Source organism: Schistocerca gregaria, chromosome 2 (genome assembly GCF_023897955.1).
Source record: "Schistocerca gregaria isolate iqSchGreg1 chromosome 2, iqSchGreg1.2, whole genome shotgun sequence".
In the NCBI taxonomy this organism is placed as follows: domain Eukaryota; kingdom Metazoa; phylum Arthropoda; class Insecta; order Orthoptera; family Acrididae; genus Schistocerca; species Schistocerca gregaria.
The window spans coordinates 584,072,122-584,098,781 of NC_064921.1; the positions used below are offsets into that span (position 1 = coordinate 584,072,122).

General features: G+C 38.6%; 1 protein-coding gene across 1 annotated transcript in view; it reads right to left on the minus strand.

Moving 5' to 3' along the window:
- The window catches only part of LOC126333815 (uncharacterized), a 30,918-nt gene extending 11,794 nt beyond the window's left edge, over positions 1-19,124 (minus strand). The window contains exons 1-2 of the mRNA XM_049996771.1: positions 18,939-19,124; positions 5,771-6,023 (exon numbers count right to left, since the gene is read on the minus strand). Coding sequence (XP_049852728.1) covers positions 5,771-6,023; positions 18,939-19,027 — 342 coding nt within the window. The 5' untranslated portion in view covers positions 19,028-19,124. The remainder of the gene's footprint in view (positions 1-5,770; positions 6,024-18,938) is intronic.
- Positions 19,125-26,660: the final 7,536 nt, after the last annotated feature.

Sequence of the window (26,660 nt, forward strand, 5' to 3'; positions counted from 1 at the left end):
GATCACCAGAGGTATACAGAAAGTGTAAGAGATCGCTCCCCACACCATGATGCCGGGTGTTGGCCCTGTGTGCCTCGGTCGTATGCAGTCCTGATTGTGGCGCTCACCTTCACGGCGCCAAACACGCATACGACCATCATTGGCACCAAGGCAGAAGCGACTCTCATAGTTGAAGACGACACGTCTCCATTCGTCCCTCCATTCATGCCTGTCGCGACACCACTGGAGGCGGGCTGCACGATGTTGGGGTGTGAGCGGAAGACGGCCTAACGGTGTGCGGGACCGTAGCCCAGCTTCATGGAGACTGTTGCGAATGGTCCTCGCCGATACCCTAGGAGCAACAGTGTCCCTAATTTGCTGGGAAGTGGCGATGCGGTCCCCTACGGCACTGCGTAGGATCCTACGGTCTTGGCGTCCATCCGTGCGTCGCTGCGGTCTGGTCCCAGGTCGACGGGCACGTGCACCTTCCGCCGACCACTGGCGACAACATCGATGTACTGTGGAGACCTCACGCCCCACGTGTTGAGCAATTCGGTGGTACGTCCACCCGGCCTCCCGCATGCCCACTATACGCCCTCGCTCAAAGTCCGTCAACTGCACATACGGTTCACGTCCACGCTGTCGCGGCATGCTACCAGTGTTAAAGACTGCGATGGAGCTCCGTATGCCATGGCAAACTGGCTGACACTGACGGTGGCGGTGCACAAATGCTGCGCAGCTAGCGCCATTCGACAGCCAACACCGCGGTTCCTGGTGTGTCCGCTGTGCCGTGCGTGTGATCATTGCTTGTACAGCCCTCTCGCAGTGTCCGGAGCAGGTATGGTGGGTCTGACACACTGGTGTCAATGTGTTCTTTTTTCCATTTCCAGGAGTGTATATTTTAATGATTTGCCAGTCTGTATTCATGAAGATGCAGAGCTAGTTCTTTTTGCTGATGATATTAGTAATCAACCCAACAAACAAGAATTGTAAATAATGTCTTTCAAAAAATTATTAAGTGGTTCACTGCAAATGGACACTAAATTTTGAAAAAAAACACACTATATACAGTTCTGTACAGTAAATGGCATAAAATCATTGATAAATATAGACTTTGAACAGAAGTCAGTTCCTAAGGCAGAATATTCAAAAATTCCTGGGTGTGCATATCAACGAGAAATTGAACTGTAAGAAACACATTGACAATCTGCTGAAACATTTAGGCTTCGCTGCATATGATATTAGGGTTGCTGCAAATTTTGGTGATAAACATACCAGGAACTTAGCCTACTAATTCATCATTAAGGGAAAAAGTATTTATTGCACAACAGCATGTAATCAGAATAATAGCTGGAGGCCACCCAAGATCACCTTTCAGACAATTATTTAAATAACTTTGGATATTCACAGTACCTTCACAATACACATATTCACTTATTTGTTATTAATAAACCATCTAAATTCAAAAGTAATAGCAAAGTGTGTAGCTACAACACTAGAAGAAAGGATGATCGTCACTATTCTGGGTTAAATCTGACTTTAGCACAGAAAGGGATGAATTATGCTACCACAAAAATCCTTGGTCATCTACCAAAGAGCATTGAAAGTCTAACAGACAGCCAACCAGCATTTAAAAACAAATTAAAAGAATGGGAAATAGCAATTGCAAAAGATAAGATTTTTTTTAGATATGAAATAGGAAGAAGAATTTTATGCACAAAGAAAATTTATGTTAAGCTGACACATCAAACATCATTACTGAATGTCGTATTCACAATCTACGGAACAAGTGTTAATATAATGTAACAGCAGCAAAAACTACAGTATCCTCTTGAATGTAGAATGGTTTTGGATCAGACGTGAAATGCTGGGTCTTTTGTTCAACAGATTAGGTTGCAGGATTCAGTACAACCAACCTTGTAAACATTATTCTGAAATGGTACAGTACTGAAGGTAAAAATTTTGAAAGTATCAAATAATAAAAGTGCAGTGGTTTACCAACCTATCTAAGGCATTTGACCATGAGATCCCTGTATTCTCCTAGATAAAATGAAGTTTCCTGGGATTGATGGTATAGCAAATCAATGGATGACACCATATCTAGCCAAAAGAATGCAGAAAGTTATACTTAGTAATTCAACAAATGTAGTCCAGAGACATTATTCTGATGCGAAAGAAATAACATATGGGGTTCCCTCGGCTCTATCTTGGGTTCACTATTGTTCCGCATACATTTAAACAATCTTCTGTCTAATATACAATAAGCAGAATAATCTCTTTTTGCAGATGACACTAAAATCGTAATCAACCCAAGTGTACATAGTTAAAGAGAAGAAATGGTACACAATGTTCTTCGAAGGATAATTGAGTGGTTTTCTAAAAATAGCCTCATCCTCGACTTTCAAAAGACTCACCATATTTAGTTTGGGGTAGTACACAAATAATAAGTTTAACACATATTGAAGAAATAATAAATAGGGAGGACATTTCAAACTTCTTAGGTTTAAACTGGAGAATGTACATTTAGTTCAGCCACATTTGCACTTGGAATCATAGCAAATCTCGGGGAGAAACAAATCAGTAAATTTACACATTTTGCTTATTTTCATCCAATAATGTCACATGGAATAATGTTCAGGGTCACTCATCCTTAAGAAAGAAAGTCTTTGCTCTTCAAAAACATGCTGTAAGAATAATATGTGGTGCATGCCCACAATTATCTTGTACACATATGATTAAAGAGTTGGGCGTTTTGACTACAGCTTCACAATATATTTATTCCCTCATGAAATTTGCCATATATAATACAGTGCAGTTTGATAGGAATAATACAGACTTACAATACCAGAAAGAAAAATGACATTCATTACTCTGCATTAAGGTTGTATTTAGTGCAAAAAGAAGTGCACTATGGTTCAACTGAAGTTTTTAACCACTTATCCAATGTCTGAAAGACAGTAAAGTAAAATTTGAAAATAAACTGAAAAATGTTTCTCCTTGACAACTCCTTTTATTCTGTAGAAGAGTAACTATTATTTTAATGTGTAAAATGTGGAGGGTAAGAATTACTTACCTCTGAACATTTTTAACAAATAAATAAAAAACCTATAAATTTTCAACACATAGGCATATTTATTTCCGATGTGAATGTAAAATGAATCATGCCACATCATTATGATTTATCATGTAAATGGTCCATTGAGCTTGAAAGTACCTACATAAATAAATGAATAAGTTGGAATACTTCCACTCGTTGATGTGAAATGAGGAGAATTTTATGATGGACCACATTGTGAAAGGGAACAATGCTGCTAGTAATATTAACTCATTGAAAGCACATTGCATTTGTGTCTGAGAATACTCAGCACAGTGAGACGCTGTGTCAAATGATACCAGCTAAATGTGTAAAAATTAATGGGACGTTATTTCTAATTAAAAGACTGTATACAATGCTGCACAATCTAATAAGTTCTGCATATACATTTATGACAAGTATATACTTCCAATCCTATATCTGTCCAGCATCTAAGTAAGATATCATAAATCAAGGTGAACAACATGTTTTGCTATTTATGGGAATAAATTATTTGAACAAAGAATTACAATTAATGGGCAAGTTGTCAAGAACACTTTTGTCTTTCTCTAAGATTTGCATCATTGCATAGTGCCTAAGTTGATCTTGATCATCAAAAGATTTGAATTACATCCCATCAGAACACCTGGCACATGACACACACAATATAAATGAGGGTAAAACCATCTAACCATCAGTAGCACAGTTACTTCACCACACAGTGGACACAATGAACTTTATAGTTTTAATGCATAGCCTTAGAAAATTTCTCTGTAAGACTGGGACAGATAGATATATGTGTGTGGCAGATAGCCAACTGTCATACGACAAGCAAACCACAGTGTAGAAATGGAATATAAAAGGAATGCATGCCATAAATTAGGTGAGAAATTACAGGGTGGTGCACAAAGTATCGTCAAAAGAAATTATGTTCTGGAATCTTTAACACTGGCATGTTACCTTTCAAATTGTCCACATAATGTTGTTTGTTTATAGGAACAGCGAGTGAAACCATGAGCTTATAATAATGACGGATAAAGGAAAGCTGATTGTTGCACAAAAAATGAAGGTAGGGCTACTATTCTTAGAAACAAAGAATACAACAGTGACAGGAAGACATTTTTCTGATCACATTGGTACAATGTGAGCTTCTTATCCACAGAATCTTCGAAGATTACTTCACTTAGTTGAATATACTAAACAACACCAAGAAATGCTAGTGACTTTTAGTCACATTTTGAGTAAATCAATAGGACCCAGAACAGTTAAAAATCTCATACCATAATAACTGTAAGCTTGTGGCAAGATGTATCAGACAGAGATTTCAGTTTGCAAATAAAAGGCCAACAATTACATTCCTGGCAGCAACGACTGATTTTTAACATTCTTAAACAGGGCTCTTTTACAAAATTGAATTCCTCACTATACTAAAATGCTGGATTTTTAAACCATTCTGAGCAACGACAGAGACAGACATGAACAACCAAGTCACAACACTGCTGGTATTTGGGTTCCTGTATTGGGGAAAAAAAAACGCTAATCAATGATTACTTACGGTTCCCTCAACTCTGGGTTAGGAAGTACACAGGAAAGCACTATGAAGTAGCAATCAACAATGCAATGCTGGTAACAGAAGAGTTTTGAAAACTTGAAATTATAAGTAGTAGAGAAGGCCAGTCAATAAATCAGAGGTACTTAGATGAAACCAAACTGGTAGCAGAAGCCAAAATTGAATGAAGCAAATAATAGGGAGTAAATAGCTTGTACTATACCATTGGAAAGGAAGTGAAAAAGAAAATAAGTATAACAGAATAGAAAATTTACATGAGAAATGATGGCAGTAAATGGTAAGTGTGAGAAAGAAAGTTACAGAAACAATAAAAGCAAGTAGACCAGATGGAGGCTGGGGGGCGTGGGTGGTTGGGGAGGGGTTTAAAATGTGGTATTGACTCCCCCACCCACCCACCCACCCACCCACCCACACACACACACACACACACACACACACACACACACACACACACACTCTGAAACCTTGCTTGTGGTGACTGACTGATCTGCAGCACAGCCTGAGGCCTAGGTTAGGTTGGAAGGTGACACTTTGGTTGTGAGCTGGCAAAGCCAACAAATGTGGAAACACAATATCTGGTTGTGGTAACAAACTGATCGGTTGTAAGCCTAGTGCTTACAGCTGTGACATACTGAAAAAATTGAGGAGAGTCCTTTATGTAACTTTTACTGGCTGGGGTAATGCAAATGACATAAAACACTTTCTGTGGTACTGAAATTGGTAGCAGACAATTCCTCCTTTGATGTAATATGTCTTATGATAAGTTATAAATGCACTGAAGTTGGTAGCAGACAAGTCTTCCTTTGATGTAATCTGTCTTATGATAGATTATGAAAGGGTAACAATAAAAGACTACATTGGGGAATTTTCGCTGCAGTGGAAACCACAAAGATATGACACTGATTGTATCAAAGGCTGATGGAAAGTTTCAATGAATGGCGTGAGAAGTACAGTAATCTTTTTATATTAGTGGATGACAAGTTGGATAAAAGGACAGAGTTCTTACACAGTTAACATAACAAAACCTGTCACAGAGTATACTATGAAAGACAGTAGACATAACACTGGCACTTGTTTCACCAAGCACAAGTTGGATTTTTCTCGTAAAGCAAGCTTTATAGATAAATATCAAATAACTACTACCTTACCAATTTATTGGTGTTGCTCTTTTCATATCTTTCAAAGAGACGCAGCTCATGCTTGTTCAGAGATATTGTATCTGAGAGCTTTTTTCGAATTATTTTCTTCATTCTTTTACCAGGAACTACTCTAGGAAGAATTCTAACTGTAAATCGTCCTGATTTCCAATGATTTAAACAAAATTTACATATTGCATATCCACCAAAGAATTTGCTTGGCGGTTCAAGACCTTCCTTTGCTAAAATTTCCTTGCAAAGAGACCTGAAAAGGAAATAAAGAAATAAAACGTCAAAAACAAAAATTACAACTTATGATCTAAAAGGCATACTGTGAAGTAAAGCTAAATATTAGAAAAGAAAGATGAAAATTGGGGTTTAATACCCCATCAACAAAGACATTATTACAGGCTGAGCACAATCTTTCATTGGGTAAGGGTCAGACAGGAAACTGGTCATCACCCTTTGAAAGAAACCATCACAGTACTGACTAAAGTGCTAAAATAATGAGAAACTAAAATCAGGATGAGCAACACTTATCTTAAATGTGAGTCTAGTACTTTAAACAATTGTCACCTTTCCCCATATACACATGCACTCTGCAAACCACTGTTTGGTGTTTGGCAGAGGATATTTCCTGTGAAAAACAGCCCTATTACATTTCTAATTTATGCGGAGAAAACCGACTATCTCTTTACACGCCCTAATCTCTCTCTTCTCTTATTTTTATGCTCCCTAAGCAAGATATATAATGATATGGCCCCTTAGGAACATGGATGCCACGGAGGAGAAGGAAGCCAGTGTGCCGTCTGTGTGCATACTGGGGGGGAGTCATCCCAGTTGTATGGAAAGGGTGCTTCCGGATGCCATGAAGAGTACAGTTTGTAGCCAGCAGCAGGTGGTGGCTCATGTCGGTACCAATGCCATGTGTCACTTTGGATCGGAGGAGATTCGGCTAGCGGAAATGGTAAAGACTGCCAGTCTTGCTTGCAAGAGTAAGACGGAGCTCACCATCTGCAGCAGGATCAAACTGTGGTCCTTTGGTGCAGAGCCCAGTGGAGGGTCTGAATCAGAGGCTCAAGCAGTTCTATGAGCGTGTAGGCTGCAGATTCTTTGACTTGCGCTATCGGGTGGTGGGTTTCCAGGTTCCGCTTGATAGGTCAGGAGTCCACTACACACATGAAGTGGCTACACAGGTAGCGGGGGGGGTGTGGAAGGGCCTGGATGGTTTTTTAGGTTAGAGGGTCTCAGGAAACTACAGAAAGGATGTCTGTCTAAAAGGAAGCAGGTGAAACGTAGTAAGGTAGTTGTAAAAACGATTGGTATTGTATTTGTAAATTGTCATAGCTGTGCTGGGATAGAACCAGAGCTCCAAGACCTAACAGAAAGCACTGAAGCTCAAATAGTTATAGGTATGGAAAGTTGGCTAAAGGCTATATAAGTTCAGCCAAAATTTTTTTAAACCTAACAGTGTTCAGAAAGGATAGATTAAATACAGTTGGTGTCGGAGTGTTTATTGCTGTCAGAAGTGGTTTACTTTGTAGCAAAATTGAAGCAGATAGTTCCTGCGAAATAGTGTAGGTAGAGATTACACTTGACAATCAGACTAAACTACTAATTGGATCATTTTACAGACCTCCAGACTCAGAAGATATAGTTGCTGAACAGTTCAAAGAATACTTTAGTTTTATTTCAAATAGGTACCCTAATCATACAATTATAGTTATTATAGTTGGTGATGACTTCAATCTACCCTCATAGGCTGGAAAAATTATACGTTTAAAGCCGGCGGCAGGTGTAAAACATCATCTGAAACTGTATTGAAAGCTTTCTCAGAAAATTGTTTTGAACACTTAGCTCATGAGATCACTAAGCATAAATGGTTGAGAAAGCATACCTGACCTCTTAGCAAAAAATAATCCTGGACAAATAGGAAGTATCATGACTGTTACAGGGATTAGCGACCAAAAGGCAGCTCCTGCTAGGCTGAATAGCGTAACACCCTCTACCATTAAAAAGAAACGCAAAGTACATCTATATGAAAAAATGATAAAAATTCTCTTAACACCTTTTTAAGAGACAGTTTCCTCTCCTTCCGTTCTGATCATATAAGTGTAGAAAATATGTGGAATGATTTCAAAGAGATAGTATCGACAGCAATTGAGAGATATAGCCTATACCACATAAATTAATAAGTGATGGTACTGTGCGCCATGCTACACAAAATGGGTCAGATCGCTGTTGCAGAAGCAACGGAAAAAGCTTGCCAAATTTAAAAGAATGCAAAATCCCAAGATTGGCAAAGTTTTGCAGAAGTTCGAAAGATAGCGTATACTTCAGTGTGAGATGCTTATAATAATTTCCACAACAAAACTCTGTATCGGAATCTGGCAGAAAACCCAAAGAGAATCTGGTCATATATAAAGCACACCAGTGGCAAGATGCAATCAATAACTTCACTTATAACAATGGTGAAATCACGGATGACACTGCCACAAAAGCAGAGTTAATAAACAAGGTTTTCCAAAACTCTTAAAGCAAAGAAGACGAAGTAAATAGTCCCAAATTCCACTCAAGAACAACTGCCAAGATGAGAATCATAGAAGTAGATATTCTCAGTGTAGCAAAGCAGCTTAAATCACTAAATAAAGGCAAGGCATCTGGACCAGATTCTATACCATCCAGGTTCCTTTCAGAGTGCTGATACAATAGCTCCATATTTAGCAATTATATACAACTACTTGCTCACAGAAAGATCCGCACCTAAAGACTGGAAAATTTCTCAAGTCACATCAATACCTAAAAAGGGAAATAGGAGTAATCTGCTGTGTTACAGGTCCAAATCACTAATGTCGCTTTGCAGCAGGGTTCTGGAACATATACTGTGTTTGAACATTATGAACTACCTTGAAGAATAGCACAAATTCAAAAAGTATCGTTCTTGTGAAACACAACAAGCTCCTTTATATGCATGAAGTGATGAGTGATATCGACAGGGGATGTCAAATTGATTCCATATTTTTAGATTTCCAGAAGACTTTTGACACAGTTTCTCACAAACGTCTTCTAACCAAACTTTGTGCCTATGGAATATTGCCTTAGTTGTGCAACTGGATTCATTATTTCCTGTCAGAAAGGTCACAGTTAATAGTAATAGATGGAAAATCATCAAGCAAAACAGAAGTAATATCAGGTGTTCCCTAAGGAAGTGTTACAGGCCCTCTATCATTCCTGATCTGTATTAACTAATTAGGAGACTTAGATTGTTTGCAGATGATGCTGTCATTTAACATCTTGTAAAGTCATCTGTCCCCCCCATGAACCATGGACCTTGCCGTTGGTGGGGAGACTTGCGTGCTCAACGATACAGATAGCCACACCGTAGGTGCAACCACAACAGAGAGGTATCTATTGAGAGGCCAGACAAACGTGTGATTCCTGAAGAGGGGCAGCAGCCTTTTCAGTAGTTGCAGGAGTAACAGTCTGGATGATTAACTGATCCGGCCTTGTAACGCTAACCAACTTGCTGTTATGGTACTGTGAACAGTTGAAAGCAAGGGGAAACTACAGCCGTAAATTTTCCCGAGGGCATGCAGCTTTACTGTATGATTAAAAGATGATGGCGTCCTCTTGGGTAAAATATTCTGGGGTAAAATAGTCCCCCATTTGAACCTCCGGGCGGGGACTACTCAGGAGGATGTTGTTATCAGGAGAAAGAAAACTGGCGTTCTACAGATCAGAGCGTGGAATGTCAGATCCCTCAATCGGGCAGGTGGGTTAGAAAATTTAAAAAGGGAAATGGATAGGTAAAAGTTAGATATAGTGGGAATTAGTGAAGTTCAGTGGCAGATGGAACAAGACTTTTGGCCAGGTAAATACAGGGTTATAAATACAAAATCAAAAAGGGGTAATGCAGGAGTAGGTTCAATAATGAATAAAAAAATAGGAGTGTGGGTAAGCTACTACAAACAGCATAGTGAACGCATTATTGTGGCCAAGATAGACATGAAGCCCATGCCTACTACAGTAGTACAAGTTTATATTCCAACTAGCTCTGCAGATGATGAAGAAACTGATGAAATGTATGATGAGATAAAAGTCATTATTCGGGTAGTGAAGGGAGACGAAAATGTAATAGTCATGGGTGACTGGAATTCAACAGTAGGAAAAGGAAGATAAGAAAACAAAGTAGGTGAATATGGATTAGGGCTAAGAAATGAAAGAGGGAGCCACCTGGTAGAATTTTGCACAGAGCATAACTTAATCGTAACAAACACTTGGTTCAACAATCATGAAAGAAGGCTATATACATGGAAGAACCCTGGAGATACTAGAAGGTTTCAGATAGATTATTTAATGGTAAGACAGAGATTTGGGAACCTGGTATTAAATTGTAAGACATTTCCAGGGGCAGATGTGGACTCTGACCACAATCTATTGGATATGAACTGTAGATTAAAACTGAAGAAACTGCAAAAAGGTGGGAAATTAAGGAGATGAGACCAGGATAAACTGAAAGAACCAGAGGTTGTACAGAGTTTCAGGGAGAGCATAAGGGAACAATTGACAGGGACGGAGGACAGAACTACAGTAAAAGAAGAATGGGTAGCTTTGAGGGATGAAATAGTGAAGGCAGCAGAGGATCAAATAGGTAAAAAGACAAAGGCTAGTAGAAACCCTTAGGTAACAGGAGAAATATTGAATTTAATTGATGAAAGGAGAAAATACAAAAATTCAGTAAATGAAGCAGGAAAAAATGAATAGAAACATCTCAAAAATGAGATCGACAGGAAGTGCCAAATGGCTAAGCAGGCATGGCTAGAGGACAAATGTAAGGATGTAGAGGCTTATCTCAGGAGGGGTAAGATACATACTGCCTACATCAAAATTAAAGAGACCTTTGGAGAAAAGAGAACCACTTGTATGAATATCAAGAGCTCAGATGGAAACCCAGTTCTAAGAAAAGAAGGGAAAGCAGAAAGGTGAAAGGAGTATATAGAGGGGCGATGTTCTTGAGGACAATATTATGGAAAGGGAAGAGGATGTGGATGAAGATGAAATGGGAGATATGATACTGCGTGAAGAGTTTGACAGTGCACTGAAAGACCTGAGTCGAAACAAGGCCGCGGGAGTAGACAACATTCCATTATAATTAGTGACAGCCTTGGGAGAGCCAATCCTGACAAAACTCTACCATCTCGTGAGCAAGATGTATGAGACAGGCGAAGTACCCTCAGACTTCAAGAAGAATATAATTCCAATCCCAAAAAAAGCAGGTGTTGACAGATGTGAAAATTACCGAAGTATCAGTTTAATAAGTCACAGCTGCAAAATACTAACGCGAATTCTTTACAGACAAATGGACAAACTGGTAGAAGTCGACCTCGGGGAATATTAGTTTGGATTTCGTAGAAATGTTGAAACACGTGAGGCAATAGTAACCCTACGACTTATCTTAGAAGTAAGACGAAGGAAAGGCAAACTTAGATTTCTAGCATTTGTAGACTTAAAGAAAGCTATAGACAATGTTGATTGGAATACTCCTTTACAAATCCTGAAGGTGGCAGGGGTAAAATACTGGGAGCGAAAGGCTATTAACAATTTGTACAGAAAGCAGATGGCAGTTACAAGAGTCGAGGGACATGAAAGGGAAGCAGTGGTTGGGAAGGCAGTGAGACAAGGTTGTAGTGTCTCCCTATGATATTCAATCTGTATATTGAGCAAGCAGTAAAGGAAACAAAAGAAAAGTTCAGAGTAGACATCAAAATCCATTGTTGTTGTTGTTGCTGTTGTGGTCTTCAGTCCTGAGACTGGTTTGATGCAGCTCTCCATGCTACTCTATTTTGTGCAAGCTTCTTCATTTCCCAGTACCTACTGCAACCTACATCCTTCTGAATCTGCTTAGTGTAGTCATCTCTTGGTCTCCCTCTACGATTTTTACCCTCCACACTGCCCTCCAATACTAAATTGGTGATCCCTTGATGCCTCAGAACGTGTCCTACCAATCAATCCCTTCTTCTGGTCAAGTTGTGCCACAAACTTCTCATCTCCCCAATTCTATTCAATAGTTCCTCATTAGTTATGTGATATACCCATCTAATCTTCAGCATTCTTCTGTAGCACCACATTTTGAAAGCTTCTATTCTCTTCTTGTCCAAACTAGTTATCGTCCATGTTTCACTTCCATACATGTAAAATCCATTAAGAAGAAATAAAGACTTTGAGGTTCTCCGATGACATTGTAATTCTGACAGAGACAGCAAAGGACTTGGAAGAGCAGTTGAACGGAATGGACAGTGTCTTGAAAGGAGGATATAAGATGAACATCAACAAAAGCAATAATTGAATGTACTCAAATTAAGTTGGGTGCTGCTGAGGGAATTAGATTAGGAAATGAGACACTTAAAGTAATAAAGAGGTTTAACTATTTGGGGAACAAAATAACTGATGATGGTCGAAGTAGAGAGGATATAAAATGTAGACTGGCAATGGCACGGAAAGCGTTTTTGAAGAAGATAAATTTGTTAACATTGTGTACAGATTTAAATGCCACAAAGTTGTTTCTGAAATTATTTGTATGGAGTGTGGCCATGTATGGAAGTGAAACATGGACGATAAATAGTTTAGACTAGAAGAGAATAGAAGCTTTCGAAATTTGGCGCTACAAAATAATGCTGAAGATTAGATGGGTAGATCACATAACTAATGAGGAGGTATTGAATAGTATTGAGGAGAAGAGAAGTTTGTGGCACAACTTGACTAGAAGAAGGGATCGGTTGGTAGGTCATGTTCTGAGGCATGAAGGGATCACCAATTTAGTAATGGAGGGCAGCGTGGAGGGTAAAAATCGTAGAGGGAGACGAAGAGATGAACACACTAAGCAGATTCAGAAGGATGTAGGCTGCAGTAGGTACTGGGAGATGAAGAAGCTTGCACAGGATAGAGTAGCATGGAGAGCTGCATCAAACCAGTCTCAGGACTGAAGACCACAACAACAACAAAATTCATCTGATGGCCAAAATGAATTGCAAAATGATTTAGATATGATATCTGTTTGGTGCGTACAGTGGCAATTGACCCTGAATAAAGAAAAGTGTGAAGTTATTCATATGAGTACTAAAAGAAATCAGCTAAATTTCAAATTACGTGGTAATTCACACAAACCTGAAGGCTGTAAATTCATACTTAGGGATTACAATTACAAATAACCTAAACTGGAACGATCACATAGGTAGTATTGTGGGTAGGGCAAACCAAAGACTGCAATTCATTGGCAGAAAACTTAAAAGGTGCAACAGGTCTACTAAAGAGACAGCTTACACCATGCTTGTCATCCTATTCTGGAGTACTGCTGTGTGTTGTGGGATCCGTATCAGATGGGGCTGACAGATGACATCGAAAAAGTTCAAAGAAGGGCAGTTCGTTTTGTATTATCATGAAATAGGGGCGACAGTGCCACAGACATGATACGTGAATTGGAGTGGCAATCATTAAAACAAAGGTGATTTTTGTTGCGACGGGATCATCTCATGAAATTTCAATCATCAGTTTTCTCATCTGATTGTGAAAACATTCTGTTGGCAACCAGCTATGCACGGAGAAAGGATCATCACAACAAAATAAGAGAAATAAGGCTCACACAAGAAAATTTAAGTGCTTGTTTCTCGCGCACGCCATTCGAGAGTGGAACGCTAGAGAGACACGTGGTTCACTGAACCTTCTGCCAGGCACTATATTGTGAATAGTAAAGTAATCACACAGATGTAGATGGCAGCAGAATCAACATACAGTCTTTCCCAAACATAGGTTTGTTAATTTTACTCAACAGCATTCCGTGTTAATTATATGGGAGCATTGGAAAGTATCACACAGTAGTTTTTTACTCCTCTGCAGCTGGAAAGTTGAAATTTGAATACCATACATTTTGAAGTTTGCGCTACAAAGGGTATCTTGTTTTCATGTACAACTCTAGCGAGAGAAGCCCGAACCACGAAACAAGCACGGAGCACATGTTACTGTTGTCAACTTGTGAAGAACAGTAAAATATAGATCAATATTTGTGGGCCAAAGGGCATAAACCTAATGAAGTGCACTGGAACATGATGGCATGTATGGGGACAACTGAATAGACCATAGCAATGTCTCCAGGTGGTGTACATTCTTCCAAGAGGGCCGTGTGAATCTTAGTGATTCCCCACACTCCGGGCAACTGGTAACTGCTGCAACCACACTGAATGTCAGAGCCATTGTGACAGCAATTTCAAATGACTGGCATGTGCAACCAAATATACTTCTACCAACAGGGCACATTGAAACTGATAAAACGATGGCAATAATGTGTTGAGAATGTTGGTGACACTGTAAAAAATGTAAGGTCATTTGTGATTTTTTTTGTTTCATTACCTATTCACCTGGGTTCGATTCCAGTAGGGTCAGGGGTTTTTTCTGCCTCGTGTTGATTGGGTGTTGTGTGACATCCTTAGGCTAGTTAGGTTTAAGTAGTTCTAAGTTCTAGGGGATTGATGACCATAGATGTTAAGTCCCATAGTGCTCAGAGCCATTTGAACCACTACCTATTCAACTTTTTGGTAATAAAATTACTGGGGCCGACAGAAGCGTACAATCCCATGTGTTGGCTTTGACCCGTGACGTAAGGGTGTTGTGGTGTGTGACATCATGACGGTGCGTAGTGTGGTTTTTAAGTGTTTGTAGGTGTCGTCGTGTTGTGGTTTGTTGTGCCCTCTGGTGGTATGTTTAGGGTTTTCGTTTGTGTGGTGTAATGGGCTCAGTTTGCTCTTGCTCATTATCCAGAATTGTAGGCTATGTTTGTAGTGGAATTCGTTTCAGTGAGTTAACGATTTTGTGGTTTTCTGTGAAGGTTAATTTAGTGTTGTTCGCTGTACGTCATGTGGTAATTTTACTAAAATTGGTTGTTGTTTTTGTTCTGAAATGGATATGATGGATAAAATTAACAGTGAGCATCTGAGGGATATGAGGGGAAAACTCCTTTGGAACTGATAAAGTTTCTGCAGCTTTTCGGTTTAATTGCCGATGTTGTGAAGTGCTCTATTTGTGGTGAAGAAATGAAGTTGGCTAAAGTTCCGGCGTCTCAAACCTGGGATGGTTCCTGGTTCGAGAAGTCTAGGTTGGGCATGCACGGGATTGTACTGGTGACTTATTATTTTTGTTACAGATCCTCACACAGTTTTTGCATGCATGAGACTGGTGTGAGTGAGAGGAGTGTGCTTGATTGGTTTTCTTTTTACCGTGAAGTGTGTTGCGAGATCATTAAGTACAGGGGTAAGCTAAGGGAGCTAAGGGGGGGGGGGGGGGGGGGTGATTGTTGTGGAGGTGGTCGAGGCGCAGTTCGGGAAAAGGAAGTATGGGAGGGGTAAGTCTGTGGTTGATGTCTTGGTGTGGGGGGCTGTTGTTCCAGGGAGTGGGTGTTCTGAATGTGTTTTTAAGGTTGTGGAAGGGAGGTCTACGGCGAAATTAGTGGGGTTAATTGAAGAGTACATCGAACCGGGGTCCTCAGTAGTTTCAGATGCATTTTCTTCATATAGGGGGGTGGGTGAGAGGGGATTCCATCATTTAGTCGTTAACCATAGCTTAGAGTTCAAACATTATGAGACAAAATACAGTAGAGGGGATGTCTCATTTAGATGAGTACTGTTGGCGGAAGTGTGCCCCTGAGGGCTACTGAGTTTTTCGGGTTTTTTTAAGGGCTGTTAGTAAAATTTATAGGCCAAAAGTGGTTGGTTAGAGTGGTTTGGGTAGGTGGGTGGCTGGCTGCGGCTCAGGGTGGGGTGGGTGGTTTATTTCGTGTTTGTGAGGGGGGAGGAGTGTGTTGGTTTGTGTTTTAGTTGTGGTGGATCTATTTTGTTGAAGTTTTTGTTGAGTTGTAGTGTGTGATTGAGATTATTTTATGTTGCATTTGGTTTTTGTTTATGTGTTTTTTATTTTGGTGTGTGTGGGAGGGGGGGGGGGTTGGGTTGGTTGGGGGGTGGTGGTTGAGGTGTGGGTGGGTCAGGTCTTTCTTTTGGTTGCGTATTTTTTCATTGGTTTGTGTGTGTGTGTGTGTGTGTGTGTGTGTGTGTGTGTGTGTGTGTGTGTGTGGCCAACCTAGTTTGTGGCACCGGAACTTTTTTGTGGTTAGTTTTTATTTTATTGTTTTGAGTGTATGTGTTGGGGTCTAGGTAAGTGTTATATTGTGTGGCTGTGATTTTTGGTATTGGTATCGGGAGACATTTTTGAGCTACATAGGTCAAGGGAAGTATCCGATTCCACATAATATTGTGTTTAGTGGTAATCGCAAAGTTTTTGATGTCGGTTTTTTTTTCGTTGGGTGGGTGTCTAAATTTGTTTATATTTAGTTTATCCCCACCCACCCAACCCCCCCTCCCCCCCATTTTCCGCGCTTGTCCTGTTAGTGTCATAGGGCTTTTGTGAAAAGTGAGTGTGTTTGTTTTTCGATGTATTTTTGTGTATGTAACGACTTTATATGCACCATATTGTAATTGTGGTTTACGGTCGTTTCCGCCATATTTGTGATGTCATGGGTCAAAGCAGACGGGCGAGATTGGACGCTTCCGTATTTCCAATTACTGTTGTTACTTTTCAATCTTCTCTCGTATTTTGTCTTTTTTCCAAGGATTCCCATTTAAATCCTTGAGCATTTCTGTTTCACTTTCATGTGGGCTACTCCAATCCTATTATGATCCTAGCAGTGTAGGCTTTCTTCTGATTCATCAAATCACAACTGTCACTCTTATTTGACTATGAATCAAAACACTGGAACCATATTCACATACTGTACACAATTTGCTTTACAAGAGCACTCACATCTTACCACAATTCTTCCAGCAAATTTAAGTTTTTCATTTGCCATTTCTCATGCTGATCTCAAGTGATCATTTCACCACATATGCCTTCTTTGTATTACTCCTAAATATCCAAACAATGTGACATTCTCCAGACAGTCACTAATAATCTTGTAATCATATTCTATCGAGTTCTCTCTCTTTGTTATATATACCTTCAGTGGCTTTCACCATTGACAAACTGGCCGTGAAACCATATTATGAGCCACTCTGAATGTTACGCGTTCACAGATTAATGAATAAATAGATTTGGAGCTGCACCCAATACTCTATTACTTTTGAATGATGGGTAGAAGGGAGGGCTCGGTGGCAATTATTAGGGCATGACTTGTAACCTTTTCTGAGTAGAGGTGTAAGAAATGACATTTTTAAGGATGAAGGGAAATGGCCACTACTAAATATCCAGTTAATTAGGAAAGTATTAGGTGTGCTATGTTTTTTATCATTATGTTGGAGAGACCATAAATGTCTTGACTCTGAGTGAGTTACTTTGCTATTGATTACTTTAACCTCTCTCTACCGAAAGACAGGAACAATGCGTTCAAATTGTTTAAGGAAGTTGTTAGCATAACCAGCATTCAGGATGCAGTTTTTTCATCTGCAGCAGTATTGTTTGAATCAAAGACATAAATGAAGAAAGTACTGAAATATCTAGAGAGATAACAGAATCAGAGGAAGTATTTTTGCCAATCTTAATTCTAATCAGTTGGGTCTTGAAAACATTTAAAGTGGCTTTACATTTGTTTTGAGAGATACTGATGTAATCATTATCCACCTTCCTTGTGGCTAATGTGATTTGTGACCTGCATTTGCTTATTAACCTTAGGTATTTGGCTTTCTTTGCTTCACAATTTTTCAATTTGTTATAAGAAATCATCATTAAGAGTTTTAATTCTTTGCAGGTCACATGTGAAAAATGTATGTACAAGTGGGAGCTCACATTTCCTGGCATTGCTTTATATTTTTATACTTCTTTAGGTCAACAAGTTATAAGGTTATCTGCAAGTAAATTGATAAATAATGTAAATGTATCATCAAGATGAGAATTTAGATTGATCTGTAACAGTGTCTACATAATAATCTATGTTCTCATCACCCAGAAGTCTAATACACTTCACTTTGATGAAATGTGGTACAGGAACTTCTCTTTTGAATTTACCCTTGTGGTCTCTTGAAAACAGATAGTGAAACATTCAGGTTCAGACCAGTTTTGCTAAACATTCATGACTAAGATACCAAGACAGGAAAGTTGTTCTAGGTGAATTATCATTAATGCAATAAAGGTCATGTGATCTTTGCACAGGTATTAAGACAACCATCTTCTGTTAATATATAAATCACCAAAAATTAATATACCATACTTAAATAATTTATTACAAATACAGTATGATTTTCTCACAGAAATGTGAAAATGCTTCAGTATCAAAATATGGTGTACAGTATAATGATACAATAATAATTTTTACTTTGAGCAGTAACACTGCAGTTGCTCCCAGTGTATTTTCTATACAGTGCTGATTAACAGTAGGAATTATACTGCAAATGTGTGCCAGTACTAACGTTTATCAATGCCGCTTCATAGTTTTGTTTTTGCCCGCAGAAAGTTTTAATTAATTCAAAGCCAGGTGGTGCATACATTTGTAACTGATCTTCGCTCAGCTGGTATTCTTTAGTACACAGCACACTGTACATTCTCACACCTAAGGGAATATTAAGATCAATAATTTTATTTTTTAAATAGTTGATGTTTCTGTGTAAGAATAATAATAAGCCATCATCAAAACAGGAAAACAGATGGAATCTTCCGCAGCACGAAAGTAGTCTGCCCACTTTGACTGTGTAGGCACTGTCATATTGAGGTCGCGTACTTACAACTGATGCTGGGTTTTATGTAACGGCTAACTGATTATCCAGAGTAAAACCAGACCACAACATTTTTGGAAAGGAATACGACGGAATGACTGATTATTTCTAAGCTGTATGAAATATGCACCCACAGAAACGGGCGTTAAGAAAAGCCGGCCGAATAGTGTATGACACAACAGTTATGTCGGATATAAGAGAGCATTATTATAAATTTTCATAAGCCAATCAACACACGATTGCCGGAGGCTATTTTTTCAAACATATTAAAAGTTACGCAAGAAATAAAAGTGCAAAAATAACGGAAATAAACACTGTAAAAATTTTATCCCTCTATTTTCTTGGTTAATAGAGTCAAGTGTGTTCTATTACTGTTTAGTCAAACAGATGAGTGACTTTTAGGTACAAGGCACCGCTAATAAAGAAGGCCTACTTACAATAAATATGAGCGAACTTTCGTATTTTCCGTGCCTGTCTGTGGAAGACTGTCCGCTGAGCGCCACAAATGTTCTACATAATCTTCCATTGGTTACAGAGTATTACATTCAAAATTCGCCGGAAAAAATTAAACAAACAAACATGTTGTTTACATGCACTCCACTGTCGTCATTTACATCTGGCTCCAGTGTTGCCAACTTTAAAAAACCCGAGTCGCTACATTCGATATCAAAAGTCGCTAGAGAGTCGCTAAAACTGATTTTACTAGGGGTATACTGAAAATTTCGTGCTGCGAATGGGGGGGGGGGGGGGATGTAATAAAATATTAATAAAAATTGTCTCATACGTAACTGCTATGTTGTCTTAATTAAGTGACGCATCGCTTGCAACAACATACATATAAAATACGCTAACGTTTAACTAAACATGTTATCATAATTGACGCAACACATAATTTTTTTTTTCAATCACAGTAGTCAAATATATTAGAAATGTACAACTATATTTGTAACAAAAGAAAGCGAGAACTCAAATTAGGTTACAAAATGTATAACGAGCTATTCATCGTCGTCACTCAAAAGATCGAACTGTTCTGTGTCATGCTCTGACAGGACTGTTGTTGATGTAGATGGTTGAACGTCGCTCAAAAGATGATATTATAGTTCGACTGGTTTTATCGCAAAAGAGTAAATTTTTGTTCGTTCGAAAAAGCTCTTTATTTTGTTTCTTCAGCTGGTCTCTCAATATGATCAAAGCATTAATTGTCTTTAACGATAATCTGTTACGTTGTTTACTTTTTATAACGTTCATAGAACTGAATATTCTTGCCACTTCTGCATTTGAATGCGGTAGGCATATAACAGTCTTTGCTAGCTGAGAAATCAAAGAAAAAGAATTCTCCCCTGTGGCATTTTTATACTGCAAAACCTCACTCCAAAATCGAACAGTGTTAGTAGTGTTATTCCACCTAATGAAGTTGATATTATGCCATTCTTGCAGCATACCGTCTATGAAATCGCCACTAAAACCCAATTCTGTCGCTACATCCGCTACAGCATTATTTTTGTTCACTTGTAGTGTTTTTCAACATTCTGCATTGACATTTTTTTCAGGATCGTAACGTTACTTGGCAGTCTTTGTTGAATTTCTTTTATGAGTTTCAGACTAAACTGAATGGATCTCTTCTTCAAATAAACTTTATTTTCTTCAGACAAACTTGACTTGGACAATTTCTGTTCAAACATAAAGCCAAGGCTGGGATTTGCGTACATACATTCGCTTGGAACTGGTGTTGTCAAAAAATCAACAGTTGGAAAAACTATATTTTGTCTGAGTGTATCTAGTAATTTAGTGAGGTCATTGTCTTCTCCTTCAAAAGCTTTTATTGCTATTTGTACGTCTTTTAAAGCAAGTTAAAGGTAAAACACGTAAAGATGATTTGAGTCGTCACAATACATCTTGTACAAAAGATCGGTAGTGTAACAATTGTCTTGAACCATGGCACGTGAAAAAGTAGCTTTAGTTCTTCCCACTGCTCCAGAATTCTTCGTGTTGCTGGTTCAATTGAAAGCCAACGTGTTGCATAGACCTTCAAAATTTTTAGTGGCTGTTTTTCACACTTTATTGTCTCATAAACCTTTTTATATTCCTCTTGTCTTTTGGGTGAAATGGAGAACCAATTGTAGGTTTCCTGTACAAGAAACTCTATATTTCTAGGTATGGTATTCACTGAGGCGTGCGAAACTGAAAGCTGAAGAGAGTGACAAATGCAACGAATTAATACCAAATGCTTCAAACCATATTCTCTCTTGAGTTGTTCGAAAAGCCCATTGTTTATTCGAACCATTGCAGATGCATTATCTGTGCTAATTCGTACCATATTAGCGATTGGAAGTTTGAGTCATTCAAAGAATTCACAAGAACAGCAGTACGATTTCTTGCATCTGCAGTTTCTACTATAGCGAGTTTGAGAAATGCTGATCTAATAGTTTGGTTGTTTACACTATAGTACCGTATAATGATACCTAGTATTTTATATATTCATCTATTATTACACTGTGTTTTTGGTTACCTACGTCTTCAACCAATGATTGTGTAAAATATGGACCCAAAACTTCAGTTATAATGTTAGTGCACTTTATACGATGTAATTGCATGTTTTTAGCGCCCTCATCACCGGAAAACATCTTCTTCCACAGTATTCCTAAATGATCGACAGCTAAAATAGAACAATGTTCAGCAATAAATAAAGAAAGGGCGCCTTCCGCTGTGCTTGCTAGTCTAACTGTAGTTTTCGGGAAAAAATTCACAGGTAAGGTGGTTTGTGTTTTTTTAATCAGTTTTTTTGTTTATGCTTAATACTTTGCGAATGCTTTCAAATATCACACAATTTAGCATAAAATTCTGTTGCACATACTTGACATCTTGCTTTGAATAAGTCTCCAACGACTGGTTTCAGCCACCCATTGAATTTAGGTTCTGCTTCCCACGCATCCCGATATTTTTGAGCGTAGTGCTTCTTCTTCTGCGGTAAATCCATTATGTAAGGCACCACAACATAAGTTTCACCAATTTATAATCACTGAAAATACATTAAAACTCAGGTGAACTAGAGGTCATGAAACAATCTACTCAATCGGTAACTTGATATCAGTCCTATCGTTCATTGTTTAAAACGTAATAATGTCTGAGATACCCCCACCGAATTGTTTTTGCGTTACCACTGAGCATTAGGTGATAATTTGACTTTGAGTTAAAATTTCGAAAAATTAAAATTTGCTGGACAGAAAAGTATTTTATTAGTTTGTATTAAGTATGTTTTTTGTCAATTCCAAAAATAAAGGGAGTTCAAAAGTTGAAGAATTATAGATCGATATGCTTTCGACGATAACAGGCTAGTGGGTAATGACTAATGAATTGTTCTATAGTCAAGGTTTTCTTACTCTGTAGGCAATTCCCACATTCAGGTTTACTAAATGCTGAACAATGCTACATGATCTGCTAAGAACTTAATTTAACTTAGTAAATCTAGAACAAAGTCAGTGTAGTACCCATTCTATAGTTAAAATCTTAGTTTTGTTAATGAAAATACTGGCCCAAAATAGTTTTGATATCTATTTCAAAAGTCGTCAGCACTCCAAAAGTCGCCAATAAGTCGCTAAATAATTTTTTTCGCTAAAAAGTTTTTTTTTTTAATTTTGTCACTAAGACGAAGGTCAAAGTCGCCATTTCCAGCGACAATGTCGCTAAATTGGCAACACTGTCTGGTGCACTAATACTTGTTTGTCCAAAGATTTCACATGTAGTCTACAATCTCTGACCTAGCATCGTACAAAGAATTTGGTGTTTACATTGCTCAGTATTTTTTTGCTTTGTGAAATAAGTTTCTAACTTCTAAAGCCAGCTGCCTTACACAATGGTGCTTTTTGTGATGTTTCACACCCATCAGCAAACATTGATGTAATAGACAGTGAATAGTACCGTGAAGGCCACCGTTCAAAATTACGGCGAACAACGACGAATTTGCAACACAGGAGCCATGGTATGCAGATTTAAGTGAGGCTGTGCCTCTGATTAACCAGGATGAAGGCAACAAATCACAAGACCTTGAACAAGGATGACTACCCCAAAGACAGTAAAATGAAATGCAAACGTTTATCGGATGAAACAGCTGAAAATAAAGATAAACAGCAGGCAGAAACAAAGAAACTACCGAATGAAACAGACAAAGTGACTCCACAGGTATTGCATTACAATAACTTGGAACACTCAGTGGAACCAGATATCGGTTATATTGTTTTGACTAATGAAAAGTCTCGCAAAACCGATGGAAAAACAACCTCTGTAAGTCCTGTTGTCAATATTGGTCATTCAGTTAGAACAAGAGACGTAGAATCTGTCACTACGTTTGTATGCGACAAATCTTCAGAAAGACGAAAACCGAATTTCGCTAACCGTCAGCATAATTTTTATTTATCTTCAAATAGACGATGTGGAAATAGCTTTAGTTCATTATTTCTACTCAACCTTCACTGTACAAAAAGCCACTCTGTGCATATTAACCGAAATTTTGTAGAAACAAGACGAAACCTGACAGTCCAAAAACGTTTCAGAAGCGGTTGCAATTACATGGGAGCGAAAATCGATTGAGGAATTGGAAACCCAGCAATAAGAAGCGGAGATTCAGAATCGATTTTTGAAGTGTTTACATGACCATCCAGAAACGCCATTGGAAAATCAATTTACGAAATCCGATTTTGGGGGCTACATGTGAATGGGATGTGTGTACATGACATCCAAGAACAATCGATACAAAATCGATTCATCAGGTCCTTTTTACACATACATTGAAGGAAAGGCCAGAAATGTAGGCGACATACAGCCGATGGCATTGGGAAAAACTGTTTTTCAATCAAAACCAGATTTCCGAAGGAACATGAGAAATAACATATCTGTAGTGCGAAACAGAATGAGAATAGATCTAAATTTTACACATGCCGCCAACAGCTTAGCAGAATCGTCTCCCTGTTTCATATTAAACAGTTATTAACCCACATTCCAGTCCACAGATTAACCCGATGCATTGTAATTCGTAATGTTGATCTGAACATTAAGGATGAAGAATTATCCAACACCATACAATCACCAACAAAAGTTCTGAGTATCAGAAGAATGACTAAGCTTGTTTTAAATCGCAATTCTTTGTCATCTGTCTCATACAAAACCTGTGTTTGACTGTTGATTCCCAAACCTTGCAGGCATATGTAAGTGCATATGGTATGAGGTGTCAAGTCCGACCATTTGCATCAACAGTCAGACACGGCTTCAAAAACCATATTAGTAGTCAATGTTGTTCTCAGAAACGCCGAAAAAATTTTGGTGATAATCAGTCAGGAACTGAGTGCTCAAATCCAAATCCCACACATGTTCACTGCAAAGGGAATCATAAGAGCTGTCCAGAATATGAGAAGAAGAGAAAGTAAAGAAAACTTCTGCCGAGCTCGACATTCCATACACTGAAGCTAAGAATTTAGAAACTTGCAGGCCTTACACAGAAATTGCGATGGCTCAGCTGCCGAGAGAAATGGGCAAGCTTACCACAATTTTCCTAACACACAACACAGGTATGCAACATATAGGCAGCCATGGAAACAAACAAACCATCCAGTAATTTCTACTGTACCACGATTCGCAGTCATTCATCGTCAAAGTAGACTGTCATTGGACACAAAGCAGCAAATTCATATTGCCCACAGTAGTATAAATATCCTAGTCAGAAGGAAATAAACAGAATAAGTATTTCTTCTTCAGATGGGCCAAGCAAAACACAAATTACTGAAGAACTTGTAAACCTTGTTGCTAGACTTATAAGACAAGCCCAATCACCTAAAATGGAATCGATAGACTCATTAGGTATACAACAGGCAATTGCTAAAATTTTATCTTAAAAGAAATACATTTAATGAAAACTTTACATTGGAACACCTACTCAGCAATCTCAAGCAAGGATACTTTACAGTATGAACTTTTTTCTCAAAAACATCAATGTGTGTGTGTGGTCTTCAGTCCTGAGATTGGTTTGATGCAGCTCTCCATGCTACTCTATCCTGTGCAAGCTGCTTCATCTCCCAGTACCTACTGCAACCTACATCTTTCTGAATCTGCTTAGTGTATTCATCTCTCGGTCTCCCTCTACGATTTTTACCCTCCACGCTGCCCTCCAATGCTAAATTTGTGATCCCTTGATGCCGCAAAACATGTCCTACCAACCGATCCCTTCTTTTAGTCAAGTTGTGCCACAAACTCCTCTTCTCCCCAATTCTGTTCAATACCTCCTCATTAGTATTGTGATCTACCCATCTAATCTTCAGCATTCTTCTGTAGCACCACATTTCGAAAGCTTCTATTCTCTTTTCGTCCAAACTATTTATCATCCATGTTTCACTTCCATACATGGCTACACTCCACACAAATACTTTCAGAAATGACTTCCTGACACTTAAATCTATATTCGATGTTAACAAATTTCTCTCCTTCAGAAACGCTTTCTTTGCTATTGCCAGTCTACATTTTATATCCTCTCTACTTCGGCTATCAGCAGTTATTTTACTCTCTAAATAGCAAAACTCCTTTACTACTTTAAGTGTATCATTTCCTAATCTAATTCCCTCAACATCACCCGACTTAATTCGACTACATTCCATTATCCTCAACTCTTATAACTGCCATCTGGTTTCTGTACAAATTGTAAATAGCCTTACACTCCCTGTATTTTACCCCTGCCACCTTCAGAATTTGAAAGAGAATATTCCAGTTAACATTGTCAAACGCTTTCTCTAAGTCTACAAATGCTAGAAATGTTGGTTTGCCTTTTCTTAATCTTTCTTCTAAGATAAGTCGTAAGGTTAGTATTGCCTCACGTGTTCCAACATTTCTGCGGATTCCAAACTGATCTTCCCCAAGGTCCGCTTCTACCAGTTTTTCCATTCGTCTGTAAAGAATACGCGTTAGTATTTTGCAGCTGTGACTTATTAAACTGCTACTTCGGTAATTTTCGCATCTGTCAACACCTGCTTTCTTTGGGACTGGGATTATTATATTCTTCTTGAAGTCTGAGGGTGTTTCGCCTGTCTCATACATCTTGCTCACCAGATGGTAGAGTTTTGTCAAAACTGGCTCTCCCAAGGTCGTCAGTAGTTCTAATGGAATGTTGTCTACTTCCGGGGCCTTGTTTCGACTCGGGTCTTTCAGTGCTCTGTCAAATTCTTCACGCAGTATCTTATATCCCATTTCGTTTTCATCTACATCCTCTTCCATTTCCATAATATTGTCCTCAAGTACATCGCTCTTGTATAAACCCCCTCTATACTCCTTCCACCTTTCCACCTTCCCTTCTTTGCTTAGAACTGGGTTTTCATCTGAGCTCTTGATATTCATACAAGTGGTTCTCTTTTCTCCAAAGGTTTCTTTAATTTTCCGGTAGGCAGTATCTATCTTACCACTAGTGAGATAAGCCTCTACATCCTTACATTTGTCCTCTAGCCATCCCTGCTTAGCCATTTTGCACTTCCTGTCACTCTCATTTTTGAGACGTTTGTATTCTTTTTTGCCTGCTTAATTTACTGCATTTTTGTATTTTCTCCTTTCATCAATTAAATTCAATATTTCTTCTGTTACCCAAGGATTTCTAGCAGTCCTCGTCTTTTTACCTACTTGATCTTCTGCTGCCTTCACTACTTCATCCCTCAGAGCTACCCATTCTTCTTCTACTGTATTTCTTTCCCCCATTCCTGTCAATTGTTCCCTTATGCTCTCCCTGAAACTCTCTACAACCTCTGGCTCTTTCAGTTTATCCAGGTTCCTTCTCCTTAAATTAGCACCTTTTTGTAGTTTCTTCAGTCTTAGTCTACTGTTCATAACCAATAGATTGTGGTCAGAGTCCACATCTGCCCCTGGAAATGTTTTACAATTTAAAACCTGATTCCTAAATCTCTGTCTTACCATTAAATATTCTATCTGGTACCTTTTAGTATCTCCAGGATCCTTCCATGTATACAACCTTCTTTTATGATTCTTGAACCAAGTATTAGCTATGATTAAGTTATGCTCTTTGCAAAATTCTAACAGACGGCTTCCTCTTTCATTTCTTCCCCCCAATCCATATTCACCTACTTCGGTTCCTTCTCTCCCTTTTCCTACTGATGAATTCCAGTCACCCATGA